This window comes from Mustelus asterias, chromosome 19 (genome assembly GCF_964213995.1).
Source record: "Mustelus asterias chromosome 19, sMusAst1.hap1.1, whole genome shotgun sequence".
In the NCBI taxonomy this organism is placed as follows: Eukaryota; Metazoa; Chordata; class Chondrichthyes; order Carcharhiniformes; family Triakidae; genus Mustelus; species Mustelus asterias.
The window spans coordinates 4,279,188-4,295,078 of record NC_135819.1 but is presented as its reverse complement, the minus strand read 5'-3'; the positions used below and the strand labels follow the sequence as shown (position 1 = coordinate 4,295,078).

General features: G+C 46.9%; 1 protein-coding gene across 6 annotated transcripts in view; it reads left to right on the top strand.

Annotated features, from left to right (window-relative positions):
* The window catches only part of dock6 (dedicator of cytokinesis 6), a 226,535-nt gene that overhangs the window by 142,273 nt on the left and 68,371 nt on the right, over positions 1 to 15,891 (top strand). For all 6 annotated transcript variants that reach the window (XM_078234904.1, XM_078234903.1, XM_078234901.1 and 3 more), the window contains 6 exons: positions 565 to 654; positions 2,330 to 2,425; positions 6,832 to 6,972; positions 10,372 to 10,485; positions 12,730 to 12,900; positions 15,558 to 15,697. In XM_078234904.1, coding sequence (XP_078091030.1) covers positions 565 to 654; positions 2,330 to 2,425; positions 6,832 to 6,972; positions 10,372 to 10,485; positions 12,730 to 12,900; positions 15,558 to 15,697 — 752 coding nt within the window. The remainder of the gene's footprint in view (positions 1 to 564; positions 655 to 2,329; positions 2,426 to 6,831; positions 6,973 to 10,371; positions 10,486 to 12,729; positions 12,901 to 15,557; positions 15,698 to 15,891) is intronic.

Genomic DNA, 15,891 nt, shown 5'->3' with positions numbered 1-15,891 from the left:
ATTTTCCAGCAATTTCTGTTATGGTCACCAATAAATTCATGTGAAGAATTCCAGGGGGGGGGGGGGGGGGGGGGGTGGGGGGGAGGAAAACCCCTTTACCCTGAGAGTGGTAAGAAAGTGGAACTTGTTAGCAGTGGAGTAGTCGAGACAGGCAACATAGATGTGTTAAAGAGGAAGCTAGGTAAGTACTGGAGTGAGAAATGAATAGAAGAACATACTGATTGGGTTTGATGCAGTAGGGTGGGAGGAAGCACGTTAGGAGCATAAATATTGACATTTGGGCCGCAAGACCTGGTTCTAAGCTGCAAATTCTACGTCAACTTTAAGATGCATACAGGCTGGGAACAGCCGTGTCAGAGGATCTCCACATCCTCCCCATAGACATTAGGGCATTAGTTTAGAAACGCATTAAGCCAGCAGGAAAAACATCTACTGGGCCTGAGTTATCTCCATCCCTCATTCCTACTGTTTCATGCTGTTTATTTACACTCACCATCTCATTTTTTTCCCCCATTCCACTAATACCTGTTCTACACCATCTTGCTCCTGTCCCTCATTTCACAGGCAGCTGAGCGGAGCCCCAACCGCATGTCCTCATATATGGAAGGCTTCATTCATTCACAGCACTGTCACCCGAGATTCTCTACAAAAAAGGTAGACCTGAAACTTCTGTGGATTACAGTAAATTGGGAAAGTCAGGAATGTTCTTGCATGCTGAGGTTTAAGGTGGTGATGGCTTGTAAGTAAATGTTTGGGCAGTGCTTTCCATAGGGTTTTATAACATGATTGTTCTAATACTTTGGAGTACACTTTCGACCCATTATAGACTTGTGCTCAGATTAGGGAAGTTCACCCACAGAATTTAAAATGGCCATTAAGGAAACATTTCCGTTTGAACTGATACAGTGCAAGGGTTATACTGACCTGATACACCAGAGCAGTTCACATGGAGAAAGCTCTCTGACCTCATAGAATCCTACGGTGCAGAAGAAGGCCATTCGGCCCATCAAGTCTGCACCGACCACAATCCCACCCAGGCCCTATCCCCATAACCCCATGCATTTACCCTAGCTAGTCTTTTTAAGACTTGACCTTTCCAGATTCTCCACCCCAACCGCAGCACTGAACTCTTTCGTTCTTTAACTTCTTCTGAAGACAAGTGCTTGAAATCTGGGAAATCCCACCTGAGTTTGTCATCGAAGCCGTGACTGAGATGGGGCAAAGCTGTCAGACGGCACTCCATCCACCCACCTGTTACACTGACAATCCACTGGCTCGAGAGAGAGAGAGAGAGAGAGCAGAGTTAAAATAGTTGTAGATATTTGAAACTCAGACCTGAGCCTTTCAGGGGCCAAGTCATTATTTTGGTGCCCCAGCCATTGGATTTCCTGAATGTGAGTGCAACACTCCCTGCCAAGACTTAATGTCAGTCCGGTATTCAGATTTGGATGCACTTACAAAAGATATTTGTGTTTAACTTTTCTTCTGAATCAGCCACATTTTGAATCTGGAGGTGAGCTCCGATGCCAGTATAATGGGTCCATTGATTCCATATGGCTGATGGTCCATAAGCTTGCAAGAACAGCTATATTTATTTATTGGACAGTACTGTGACAAGATAGTGGGTGTTTAAGAACATAAGAACTAGGAGCAGGAGTAGGCCATCTGGCCCCTCGAGCCTGCACCACCATTCAATAAGATCACGGCTGATCTTTTCGTGGACTCGGCTCCACTTACCCCGCCCGCTCACCATAACCCTTAATTCCTTTACTGTTCAAAAACCTATCTATCCTTGCCTTCGGCCATAGGAGCACCGTTTTCCAACAGTGCTCACTTGGGTCTCTGGGTCTCCCACGTGGCTGGCCTTCCAAATACTCATGAAATATCAACATCAAACGTATTTGCAAATCTCCCTCCCGGTGCATCGTTGACAGTAAGCCTAACGATGCACTGTTTGACACTGGCGGGAATGTTATACCAAGCAGCTCATTCTGCTTCTGAGGAGGAGCTGCACATCAGTTGGTTTGTCCCACTTAAGCCCAAGAAGTTTAAATTAACAGGAGTAAAGCCAGCCTGAGTTCAAGTAACTTCGCAGATCAGAGTGTAGTTGTCAGCTGAGAGGTCCCAGCATGTTTGGAAGTTTTTTGGCTCTAGGTATGGCCCCTGTGAGTGAACATGTTTTAATTAATTGAACAGAGCATGTATGTATATGTTCAATCCTTTCACGGCATTTGCCAGCATCTATTTCCCATCCCGGATTGCCCTTGAGTAGGCGGTGGTGGTGAATTGTGGTCTCTTCATTTTAGTAACGGTTATTTGTGTTGTGCAGTTGTTCCACGAGGAACTGGCCTTACAGTGGGTGGTCAGTACCAGCAACGTGCGAGAGGCAGCCCTACAGCAAGCCTGGTTTTTCTTTCAGCTCATGGTAAGCGCTGCTGATGATTCAACATTTCCGTATCGTACCCATTCACTCAGTCAGTCCCACAAAGACTATGACTCAAATCATGCCGCCTGTGAGTCTATTCAAGAACATTTGAGTGTCTCTAATTCTGCAAACAACCTACTTTATCAGAAAATTGCTGTGGTTTAGTCAGATTTATTGTCATTCACTAACATCCCACCTATTCTAAAAGCAGGATATGTGCATCAAGTCCATCAGCATCTGACAAGAGGGGAAAATAGACCGTTTAACTTTTCAAGGAGGCAACTCTCCTCACAACGAGCATTTGGGTGTCAGCCCCAATCTCAAAATGTTAACCAGCTCATCTTTCCTTCTCGTCAATTTCACCAACTCACCAGTACACGGAAACATCACCGACTGATCCATCACACAGACTGTCACTGAGTGACACATCACACAGTGACTGTCACTGAGTGACACATCACACAGTGACTGTCACTGAGTGACACATCACACAGTGACTGTCACTGACTGACACATCACACAGTGACTGTCACTGAGTGACACATCACACAGTGACTGTCACTGACTGACACATCACACAGAGACTGTCACTGACTGACACATCACACAGACTGTCACTGACTGACCCATCACACAGAGACTGTCACTGACTGACCCATCACACAGAGACTGTCACTGACTGACCCATCACACAGACTGTCACTGACTGACCCATCACACAGACTGTCACTGACTGACCCATCACACACAGACTGTCACTGACTGACCCATCACACACAGACTGTCACTGACTGACCCATCACACAGACTGTCACTGACTGACCCATCACACAGACTGTCACTGACTGACACATCACACAGACTGTCACTGACTGACACATCACACAGTGACTGTCACTGAGTGACACATCACACAGTGACTGTCACTGACTGACACATCACGACACATCACACAGAGACTGTCACTGACTGACACATCACACAGTGACTGTCACCGACTGACCCATCACACAGAGACTGTCACTGACTGACCCATCACACAGACTGTCACTGACTGACCCATCACACACAGACTGTCACTGACTGACCCATCACACAGACTGTCACTGACTGACCCATCACACAGACTGTCACTGACTGACCCATCACACAGACTGTCACTGACTGACACATCACACAGTGACTGTCACTGACTGACACATCACAGTGACTGTCACTGACTGACACATCACACAGTGACTGTCACTGAGTGACACATCACACAGAGACTGTCACTGACTGACACATCACACAGTGACTGTCACTGACTGACACATCACACAGTGACTGTCACTGACTGACACATCACAGAGACTGTCACTGACTGACACATCACACAGACTGTCACTGAGTGACACATCACACAGACTGTCACTGACTGACACATCACACAGAGACTGTCACTGACTGACACATCACACAGAGACTGTCACTGACTGACACATCACACAGTGACTGTCACTGACTGACGCATCACACAATGACTGTCACTGACTGACACATCACACAGTGACTGTCACTGACTGACACATCACACAGTGACTGTCACTGACTGACACATCACACAGAGACTGTCACTGACTGACACATCACACAGAGACTGTCACTGACTGACACATCACACAGAGACTGTCACTGACTGACACATCACACAGTGACTGTCACTGACTGACGCATCACACAATGACTGTCACTGACTGACGCATCACACAATGACTGTCACTGACTGACACATCACACAGTGACTGTCACTGACTGACACATCACACAGTGACTGTCACTGACTGACACATCACACAGAGACTGTCACTGACTGACACATCACAGACTGTCACTGACTGACACATCACACAGAGACTGTCACTGACTGACACACCACACAGACTGTCACTGACTGACATCACACAGACACTGTCACTGACTGACACATCACACAGACTGTCACTGACTGACACATCACACAGTGACTGTCACTGACTGACACATCACACAGACTGTCACTGACTGACACATCACACAGACTGTCACTGACTGACACATCACACAGACACTGTCACTGACTGACACATCACACGGACTGTCACTGACTGACCCATCACACAGTGACTGTCACTGACTGACACATCACACAGTGACTGTCACTGACTGACACATCACACAGAGACTGTCACTGACTGACCCATCACACAGTGACTGTCACTGACTGACACATCACACAGTGACTGTCACTGACTGACACATCACACAGTGACTGTCACTGACTGACACATCACACAGACTGTCACTGACTGACCCATCACACAGAGACTGTCACTGACTGACCCATCACACAGTGACTGTCACTGACTGACACATCACACAGTGACTGTCACTGACTGACACATCACACAGTGACTGTCACTGACTGACACACCACACAGACTGTCACTGACTGACATCACACAGACACTGTCACTGACTGACACATCACACAGACTGTCACTGACTGACACATCACACAGTGACTGTCACTGACTGACACATCACACAGACTGTCACTGACTGACACATCACACAGACTGTCACTGACTGACACATCACACGGACTGTCACTGACTGACCCATCACACAGTGACTGTCACTGACTGACACATCACACAGTGACTGTCACTGACTGACACATCACACAGAGACTGTCACTGACTGACCCATCACACAGTGACTGTCACTGACTGACACATCACACAGAGACTGTCACTGACTGACCCATCATACCGTGACTGTCACTGACTGACACATCACTCACTTACACAGGGACTGTCAGTGACTGACCCAACATCCCATTAGATGGCGAGTGTTACTGACAAACATCATCTACACTGTCACTGATGAGCATTGCACTTAACCTAACTTTTTATTTGCCAAGTGCCACTGCAGTTCAATTATGCAATTACAGGAAAAACTGATAAATGGATTTTGTGAAACATCAATTATCAGGAGAGATTTATATTTAAATGTGTTTGTTGCTTTATCACCAGTGAGAGCTCGGTTAATTACTCAGAATAAACCATTGCAAGGGTGTGTGGGGCAAGAAATGTTAAACATGAAAATATTGAGCTTGTATGGGGTCTTGCCAGTACAATTTTGGCAGCACGGTGGTTAGCATTGCTCTCTCACAGCACCAGGGACCTGGGTTCGATTCCCAGTTTATGTCACTGTCTGCGTGGAGTCTGCACATTCTCCCCATGTCTGCGTGGGTTTCCTCCGGGTGCTCCGGTTTCCTCCCACAGTCCAAAGATGTGTGGGTTAGGTGGATTGGCCATGCTTAGTGTCAGGGGAACTAGCTCGGGTAAATGCATGGAGTTGTGCGGATGGGGCCTGGGTGGGATTGTGGTCGGTGCAGACTTGATGGGCCGAATGGCCTCCTTCTGCATTGTGGGGATTCTATGAATTCCCCCAGTATCTCCTAGACTGCGGAAGGAATAAATCTGCCCTGTTTTTGTTGACTGGGTTTGTATTGTTTGAAGCAAGATGGGCTCAGGAATCAAGCCCTCTCCACTTACAGCGACTGCCCAACACTCTGCTGACACGATACTGCAGCTCTGGCTTCAACCACACAGCAAGAAGCCAATAACGTGGTTCAATCCCTCTTTTTCTTATTGCCGTGTGTGAGGTAGGGAATTCAGCCAAGTGTTTGGTTGGGCTGTATCCCACCACTCAACAGTGCTGTGCCTCGGTACCTTGAGTTTTTGTGATGCTCTCATTCATTTGCGTCTGAATCGTAGAATCCTACAGTGCAGAAGGAGGCCATTCAGCCCTTCTAATGTGCACCATCCACAAACCCACCCAGGTCCTATCCCCATAACCCCATGCATTTACCCTAGCTGATCCCCCCTGACACTAAGGGGCAATTTAACACGGCCAATCCATCTAACCCGCACATCTTTGGACTGTGGGAGGAAACCGGAGCACCCGGAAGAAATCCACATAGACATGGGGAGAATGTGCAAATTCCACACAGACAGTGACCCAAGCCAGGAATCGAACCCGGGTCCCTGGTGGTGTGAGGCAGCAGTGCTAACCACTGTGCCACCGTGCCGCCCCAAAGTCTGAAGTTTAGCTGCTGTAAATAACTGTGGGGAATATGCCTGCCTCATCAGTCAGGTTCTCTCCAAAGACCCTGTTGAGTTCAGCAGCTCACCAAATGGGGGAATCGTAGGCTCAGACTCCTATTCTACCACTTTGTGCCCTGATGCATTGTGGCATCTCATCAATGCGTATGATGGTTATACGCGCTAGGATTATCCTTCTGTTTAACCTCGTATAAGAATGGTTCTGGAGGCCTCCCCTTACTGTGTATTGACTTTGTTGCACATGTTTTGTAATAGGTGAAAAGTATGGGCCATCATCTCCACCTCTCAGACAAGCTTGAGGCCCCGCGGAAAATGAGATTCCCCGAGAGATTTGTAGACGATGTAACGGCTTTAGTCAGCATGATTACTACGGACATCGTCAGCAGGTTCCAGAAGGTAAAAGTTTTGCTGTTTTTACAGTAATGTAACATTTATTCACAAATTAACCTTGTCGGCAGAACTCCAGGGAGTGGGGGTGGCACGACGGCACAGTGGTTAGCACTGCTGCCTCACAGCGCCAGGGACCCGGGTTCGATTCCCAGCCTGGGTCACTGTCTGTGCAGAGTCTGCACATTCTCTCTGTGTTTGCGTGGGTTTCCTCCGGATGCTCCGGTTTCCTCCCACAGTCCGAAAGACGTGCTGGTTAGGTGCATTGGCTGTGCTAAATTCTCCCTCAGCGTACCCGAACAGGCGCCAGAGTGTGGCGACTCGGGGATTTTTACAGTAACTTCACTGCGGTGTTAATGTAAGCCTACTCGTGACGCCAATAAAATAAAACTTTAAAGAGGTGGTTGGAAATGCCCTGGGTACGGCTAACTCCAGCAACCTGCAGTCAGAGATTTTCTTGAACACAGTTCAAGTGTTTCTGTATCTGTAATGTTAAGAAAACAGCTGATGGTAAACACCGGGTTATTCCAAATCCTACCAGGCAAGCTTGAGGCAATTGCCCTCTATGGTATTTTGAAATTTCATACAATGTGAGGAAAGATTTGAAAACCAGAGAATGATGTCCCAGAAGTTTTGTGATAATTTTAAATAAAAATAAATATTTGTTAAACAAAATAAACACCAATAAAGTCAACTCGAAGAATAGTGAGTTCTGGTCACCTCACTATAAGAAGGATGTGGAAGCGCTGGAAAGAGTGCAGAGGAGATTTACCAGGATGCTGCCTGGTTTGGAGGGTAGGTCTTATGAGGAAAGGTTGAGGGAGCTAGGGCTGTTCTCTCTGGAGCGGAGGAGGCTGAGGGGAGACTTAATAGAGGTTTATAAAATGATGAAGGGGATAGATAGAGTGAACGTTCAAAGACTATTTCCTCGGGTGGATGGAGCTATTACAAGGAGGCATAACTATAGGGTTCGTGATGGGAGATACAGGAAGGATATCAGAGGTAGGTTCTTTACGCAGAGAGTGGTTGGGGTGTGGAATGGACTGCCTGCAGTGATAGTGGAGTCAGACACTTTAGGAACATTTAAGCGGTTATTGGATAGGCACATGGAGCACACCAGGATGATAGGGAGTGGGATAGCTTGATCTTGGTTTCAGATAAAGCTCGGCACAACATCGTGGGCCGAAGGGCCTGTTCTGTGCTGTACTGTTCTATGTTCTATGTTCTAATACTCAATTAAAACCATGGCTGTGCACAGTATTACTAATTTTACCCAGTTCCAAACACCTTTATTTTACTACCTTCGGAGCTAGTTCTCCCCAAACATCCACAGCATCTTATAAATCCAGTAACAGATACCACACCGGGCAGTTTCTATTAAATCTCTTTGAGGTTGCTTCTGAGGTAGAACAAAACAGCTGGTTTTTCAAGGCAGGCTTTCTTCACAGATGCCGTTAAAACAGCTATTCCGGCTGTTAACTGAGGTCTCAAACATCTTCCTTTGCATAGGTCGAATGCTTCTGAGACACAGTTTTTCCCTTCTGATATTCCCATGTCTAACTAACCCATAACTTATCCACCAACATCCCTATCAGGAAACCCCCAGGACTTTTTTCCCCGCACCGCCTGACATCTTGCCCCCCCCCCTTCCCAGTAGCCCATCTACTAACTGCGCACCCCCCCGAAAAAAACAGAGTCTGACTCAGCAAGAGACACAAAACCTCCTCAGTCAGGAACGCCCAATAAAACTCTCCAACACACACACAAACCACTTTGACATCCACCCCAGCCTCTGGAAACACAGAAACCCCCCAACCTAACAGCCCCCTCCTCCAAACGCGCACCACCTCAACAACCACCTCCCCCCAACCACCTAAAATACGGCAGAAGCAGACCATCATCCTGTTTTCCTATGTTCCCCCACCCCCCCAACTCACACTTTTTCTTCCGCCACATGGTGGTACCCCCCCCCCCCCCCCCCCCCACCCCATTTACCACCCCACACAGGAAAAAAACTAACACGAATAATAATTTGTGATAATTTTAAATAAAATAAATATTTGTTAAACAATAAAATAAACACCAATAAAGTCAACTAGAAGAACACTCAATTAAAACCATGGCTATGCACAGAATCACTAACTTTACCCAGTTCCAAACACCTTTATTTTACGACCTTCGGAGCTAGTTCTCCCCAAACATCCATAACATCTTATAAATCCAGTAACAGATACCACACCGGGCAGTTTCTTTTAAATCTCTTTGAGGTAAGTACATGGAACTTAGTAAGATAGAGGGTTATAGGTAAGCCTAGTAATCGCTAAGGTAGGGACATGTTCGGCACTACTTTGTGGGCTGAAGGGCCTGTATTGTGCTGTAGTTTTTCTATGTTCTATGTCCTCTCTCTGTCCGGCCTCAATAGCCTCTTCAGAAGTCAAACTTGGTTACCTTCATTTCGTGAGTCTACCTTTTAGAGTGTAAATGCAAAGTTCACACCTTGTCTCTTCATTTGAAGCCTTAACACCTTTTTCAAACCCTTTATTGTTACCAGCTTGTCGTAGGTAAATGTAGTTTTACTAGGCTCATCAACATCTCAAAAGCACTATTCCCATTAACACAACCACACTGTCCCTGCCTTTAAGCAGCCTACGTTTTCTATTAATTAAAAAAAATATATATGCCAGCAGAAAGCATTCCAATTGATTGTATTTCCCTGATATTTTCATGTCATCACTATTTCTCCTGACAGTAACTGTAGCCTACACAGGATAACCTGGGCTCTTGTTTTGGAAAGCAACTTCTGAGGTTGCAAATGCTTTTGGTATTACGACTTTTGGTCTTAATATATTTAAATCTTTGTGAACTTCCCTGCTGCCATCAGAATTTTGAATGGGCCTGTCATATATTAAGCTGATCTTTCTCTACACCCTAGCTATGACTGTAACACTACATTCTGCATCCTCTCCTTTTCTTCTCCTCTATGTACTCGGTGGGGCAGCACTGCTGCCTCTCAGCACCAGGGACCCGGGTTCGATTCCCAGCTTGGGTCACTGTCTGTGTGGAGTTTGCATGTTCTCCCCTGTGTCTGTGTGGGTTTCCTCCGGGTGCTCCGGTTTCCTCCCACAGTCTGAAAGATGTGCTGGTTAGGTGCATTGGCCGTGCTAAATTCTCCCTCAGTGTGCCCGAACAGGTGCCGGAATGTGGCAACTAGGGGATTTTCGCAGTAACTTCATTGCAGTGTTAATATAAGCCTTACTTGTGACACTAATAAACTTAAAAACTTAAATTTGGACCGTATGCTTTCTCTGTATAGCGTGCAGGGAACAATACTTTTGACTGTATCCCAATACATGTGATAATAAATCAAATCAAAGCTTTCTCTAATGTGCGTATGTGCATCCTTTTCAGGATATTGAATTGGTGGAACGGCTAAATACCAGCTTGGCATTCTTTCTCAACGATTTACTCTCCCTGATGGACCGAGGATATGTTTTCAGCCTCATTCGTATGTACTACAAGCAGGTATTATGCTGAGTACGGAAGCCACGGGAAATATGGATGGAGTTTCTGCTTCTTAAGTTCCATACTGGAGCCCTGATTATCTCAGTGCCACTGAGTAATTTTACTTGGATGTGAACTTACATTTTTCCGGACTTGAGACTTCTGCATCCTACTGGGAAACAGAAAGTCATGGTTCCAAAGCACAGCACAGGATTTCCATTGCTTTTGGAGGTTCCCACTAGTGGACCCCCGTTAAAACACCAGACAGTCCTAAAGTATACACAGGGCCAGCATGTCTGAATACAATCTGGCCCTTGTTACAAAGCAAACTGAGACGAGGAGGAATTTCTTCAGCCAGGGGGTGGTGAATTCATTGCCACAGAAGGCTGCGGAGGTCAGGTCATTGAGTGCATTTAAGACAGAGATGGATAGGTTCGTGATTGGTAAGGAGATCAAAGGTTATGGGGAAAAGGCAGGAGAACGGGGATGAGAAACTTATCAGCCATGATTGAATGGTGGAGCAGACCCAATGGGCCGAATGGCCTAATTCTGCTCCTATATCATACGGTCTTACAAGTGTTCCAATATGAATGCGGGACCTATTGAGTGTATCCAGCATTTTGTTTACATTTCAGATTCCTGGCATTCTTGATATTTCATACTTGAACTATTAATGAAATTTCCTGGTCGCACTTCCATCCTCCAGCTTCATTCTTGCCTAAGTACAAGACACCAATTCACAGCCAATAAATGAGTCAAAGACCAAACTACAGATATCCAGGGGTGAAAGATAAGACCATAAGCTACAGGAGCAGAATTAGGCCATTTGGCCCATCGAGTCTGCTCCGCCATTCAATCATGGCTGATAAGTTTCTCAACCCCATTCTCCCGCCTTTTCCCCGTAACCTTTGATCCTCTTACCAATCAAGAACCTATCTATCTCTGTCTTAAATACGCTCAATGAGCTGGCCTCCACAGCCTTCTGTAGCAATGAATTCCACAGATTTACCACCCTCTGGCTGAAGAAATTCCTCCTCATCTCAGTTCTAAAGGGTCGTCCATTTACTCTGAGGCTATGCCCTCGGATCCTACTAATGGAAACATCTTTCCCACATCCACTCTATCCAGGCCTTTCAATACCCTGTAAGTTTCAATAAGATCCTCCCCTCATCCTTCCAAACTCCATCGAGTGCAGACCCAGAGTCGTCAAACGCTCCTCATGCGTCAAGCTCTTCATTCCCGGGATCATTCTCGTCAACCTCCTCTGGACCTTCTCCAGAGCCAGCACATCCTTCCTCAGGTACGGGGCCCAAAATTGCTCACAGTATAGAGGGATGTGCATTGACACTGTGCTGTTGAGTAGGGTTAGGGGTACACAGTTGGGTGGAATTCTGGTGAAAGAATTCTGTGTTGAATTTGCGGGAACACTGGAGTAATTCACGCTGTTCTTTTCAGTGGGAGTTCACACTTGGAGCTCCCACACTGCAGTGCGAACATCATTAAATGAGGGGGGGGGGGGGGGGGGGGGGTGTATTCCCACCCTGGAGGCTGAAACCAGCGGAACTCTGCACATGCTCAGTGGCTCCGAACTGTCAGCCTCCTATTTGCTGGCTAGCTCAATCGCTGACCAGCCCGGGACGGGACCCCCACAGTGCTGCCCCCCAACCCCCTCACGGCCCGATCATTCCCCCCCCCTCCCCCCCGACCATTCCCCGTCCCGCACCCCCGCAGTGCAAACACCCCCGCAGGCAGTAAAATATCATTTAAATGCTAGCCCTGCTGATTTCCAGCATGGAGCCGACCGGGTCGTAAATCCAGCACTGGGAGACATTAGCAGGGCGCAAACACTCGCGGGAATTCTGCGAATTCCTTACCCCCCCCCACCGATTCTCCCGGCCCGCTGCGCTAAAAGATTAGTACAGCGGGATGGGAGAATCGCCCCCATAATGTTTCACTTTGTGAATAAATCAAAATTGAGTAAAGATTCACTCCTGGTCTCCTCCTTCACTTAATATTATCTGAACTTTAACGTGCACTTATCTTGTCACGTATGGTGCAGGCCAGAAGTTGAAGTCTTGCCATGTGGGAAGTGAGGAGATGTGATTTGAGCAGTGCTGAGCGATGGTCTGGAACTGTTCAGTTGGACAATTTGATTCTGTTCCAGTGATGAGGAAGAAGGGTTTTGCACAATGGGTTAACATAGTAACAGTGTTATTCCAGATCTGAGTTGTGTGTGTTTTGTCTTGTCCCTTATCCCACCTGAAGGTCAGTAATAAGCTACAGAATTCACAGAACCCAAATGCCCTCATTGCTCTGCGACTGGACTTCATCCGCATCATCTGCAGCCATGAACACTACATCACGCTAAATCTGCCGTGTAGCACACTGTCTCCACCTGCATCCCCGTCCCCATCAGTCTCCTCAGCTACCTCCCAGGTAAGCACCTTCCTGATGCTGCCCCTTCAAACCTCAGTGAAAGATTTGAGTAGAGTGCCGCCAACAAGAGATTTGAATGGAAATTTGAAGTAATTGACAAAAGAATCAGAGGCGAGATGGGAATTTATTTTTATCATGTTCTCATGATCAGGCGTGCAAGGGTGGTGAAAGCAGATTCAGAGATAGTTTTGAGAAGTGAATTGAATAAATACAGGAAGGGGATAAAATTGGACAGCTGTGGGAAAAGAGCAGAGGGGGCATGGAACTAACTGGCTGGCTCTTTCAAAGGGCAAGTACAATGAGTCAAATGGCCTCCAACAGTGTTATATGATTCTATGATCTTCACCTGTATCAAATGAATGCATTTTCTTTCAGGTAATATTGTACAGTGGCACAGTGGTTAGCACTGCTGCTTCACAGTGCCAGGGAGTTGCACATTCTCCCCGTGTCTGTGTGGATTTCCTTGAGCGCTCCGGTTTCCTCCCACAGTCCAAAGATGTGCTGGTTAGGTATATTGGCCATGCTAAATTCTCCCTCAGCGTACCTGAACAGGCGCCGGAGTGTGGCGACTCGGGGATTTTCACAGTAACTTCATTGCAATGTTAATGTAAGCCTACTTGTGACACCAACAAATAAATTTTACTTGATCCAGTTCTCTCCTGAGACCCATACCGGTCACTGACTAGCAACAGGTACACTGACTGCTTTGATTTTCCCTCTCACCCAGGGCCAATTATTCAGCTGAGATCAGCAAACTTGGTACAGAGCAAGCACTGAATCAGGGAGCTTCACTTTTCTATCTGTAATGGTGTGGTGCACTTCAGATGTCATCTAGAGGCTTCAGAATAGAAGGCATTTATTGATAACAAAAAAGTATGTAGAAGCGGTTGCAGCCCAAGGCTGCCTGGAGCAGTGCTCCTGCCTTTACATATTGACTATATGGCTGCCCGATGCACTCTAACTAAGAGAGGACTCTGCCCTCTGGGGTGATCACTCACCCTTGGTTCCCATTGGTCCCTCAATTCAGGTGACCCTCTTCTGCTGTGCTGTCTTAGAGACAGACACCAGAATCACTACGCTATCCGTATCTCCACTCCGATCTCATTTAGTGCCTTGCCTACTGGGACCATCACCATGTGTACTCTTATCGCTATATCTGAGTGTGTTCAGTGTTGAGCACTTGCAAAATCTTTATCCTAATTGGTATTTCAGACTATAAGCTCCTTTGCCACCTCATTGATCTGTAGTTGATCCTTGGGTCAATCCCCTCCCTTGGTTGAACTCTCAAACCTGTGTGTAAGCAATTCATTCCACACTTCTGCATGGCACTGGTCTGCACCCATTACTCCTTGGGCATAATGGTTTCATCATTCAGCTTCCAGCTTCCCTGAGATGGAAAATAAAAAAGTGGGAAAGACTTTCAATTGTTCTAACTATATGGGTGGCACAGTGGTTAGCACTACTGTCTCACAGCGCCAGGGACCCGGGTTCGCTTCCCAGTTTGGGTTCCTGTCTGTGTGGAGTTTGCACATTCTCCCCATGTCTGCGTGGGTTTCCGCCAGATGCTCTGGTTTCCTCCCACAGCCCAAAGATGTGTAGGTTAGGTGGATTGGCCATGCTAAATTGCCCATTAGTGTCAGGGGGACTAGTCAAGGTAAAGGCATGGGGTTATGGAAATAGGACCTGGGTGGGATAGTGGACAGTGCAGACTCGATGGGCTGAATGGCCTCCTTCTGCACTGTAGGATTCTATCAAGCTCATCCTAGAGGGTGTTCCTGATTTTGGTGTGATTGGTGAAGTGCCTGAATTTGTGATGCTACGGGTGACTGAGATGCCGGCAGGCTGAGATCTGGGAGCATGTTATCCACCCACCTTATTCACCAGCTATTGGTAAAGTTCAGGAAAGATGTACGCTTTAATGTCAAAATTGAGAACCAATCATTCCTGGAATGGGTCTGTTTTTTCCCCTTATTCCTTCATGGGATGTGGACATCGCTGGCAAGACCAGCATTTGTTACCTGTCATTAATTGCCCTTGAACTAAGTGGCCTGCTGGGCCAGTCAGTCAAGAATCCATTCTGTTTTAGGCCGACACTCTCTGGAATTTAGAAGAATGAGGGGAGATCAAATTGAGGTATACAAGATGATAAAAGGTATGGATAAAGTAGACGTCGAGCGGATGCTTCTGCTGGTGGGACATTCTAGGACGAGAGGTCATAGTCTCAGGATAAGGGGTAACAAATTTAAAACAGAGTTGAGGAGAAACTACTTCTCCCAAAGGGTTGTGAATCTGGAATTCGCTACCCCAAAGTGCGGTGGATGCTGGGACAGTGAGTAAATTTAAGGAGGAGTTAGACAGATTTTTAATGGGTTGAAGGTTTATGGGGAGAAGGCAGGAAAATGGGGATGAGGAGCATATCAGCCATGATCGAATGGCGGAGCAGACTCGATGGGCCGAATGGCCTAGTTCTGCTCCTATATCTTATGAACTTAAGAGTCAAGCATAACGCTGTGGGTCTGGAGTCACTTTTAGGCAGATCAGATAAGGGTGCTTTTCTATAAAAACAGGTAGGTGTGGAATTAAAATTGTCCTGTGAGGACATGTTTTGCGAACGATATTTGACTTGCTGCTGACCAGGATTGTACTTTGTCCTGCAGAGTTCAGGCTTTTCCATGCTCGTTCAGGATCAGAAGATAGCCAACATGTTTGAGATGTCCGTACCGTTTCGACAGCAGCACTTCCTCGTGGCGTTGCTTTTGACTGAACTGGCCTTGATCCTTGAGCCTGACGTTGAAGGGTAAAAGCTCCCCGTTCTTATTTACCAAACAAACAGAGCTAAGGCACTCTTCGGCCGCAATTCTACCGGCACGCCCGCCCCGATTCCGAGGGCGGGCGAGGCTCAGGGAACGTCATTCTCCGTTGGCCTCGGACGGGATCGTACGAACCTTGGGCAGACATGCCGGTAAAATTCCGCCCTTGATGTCCAGTTAG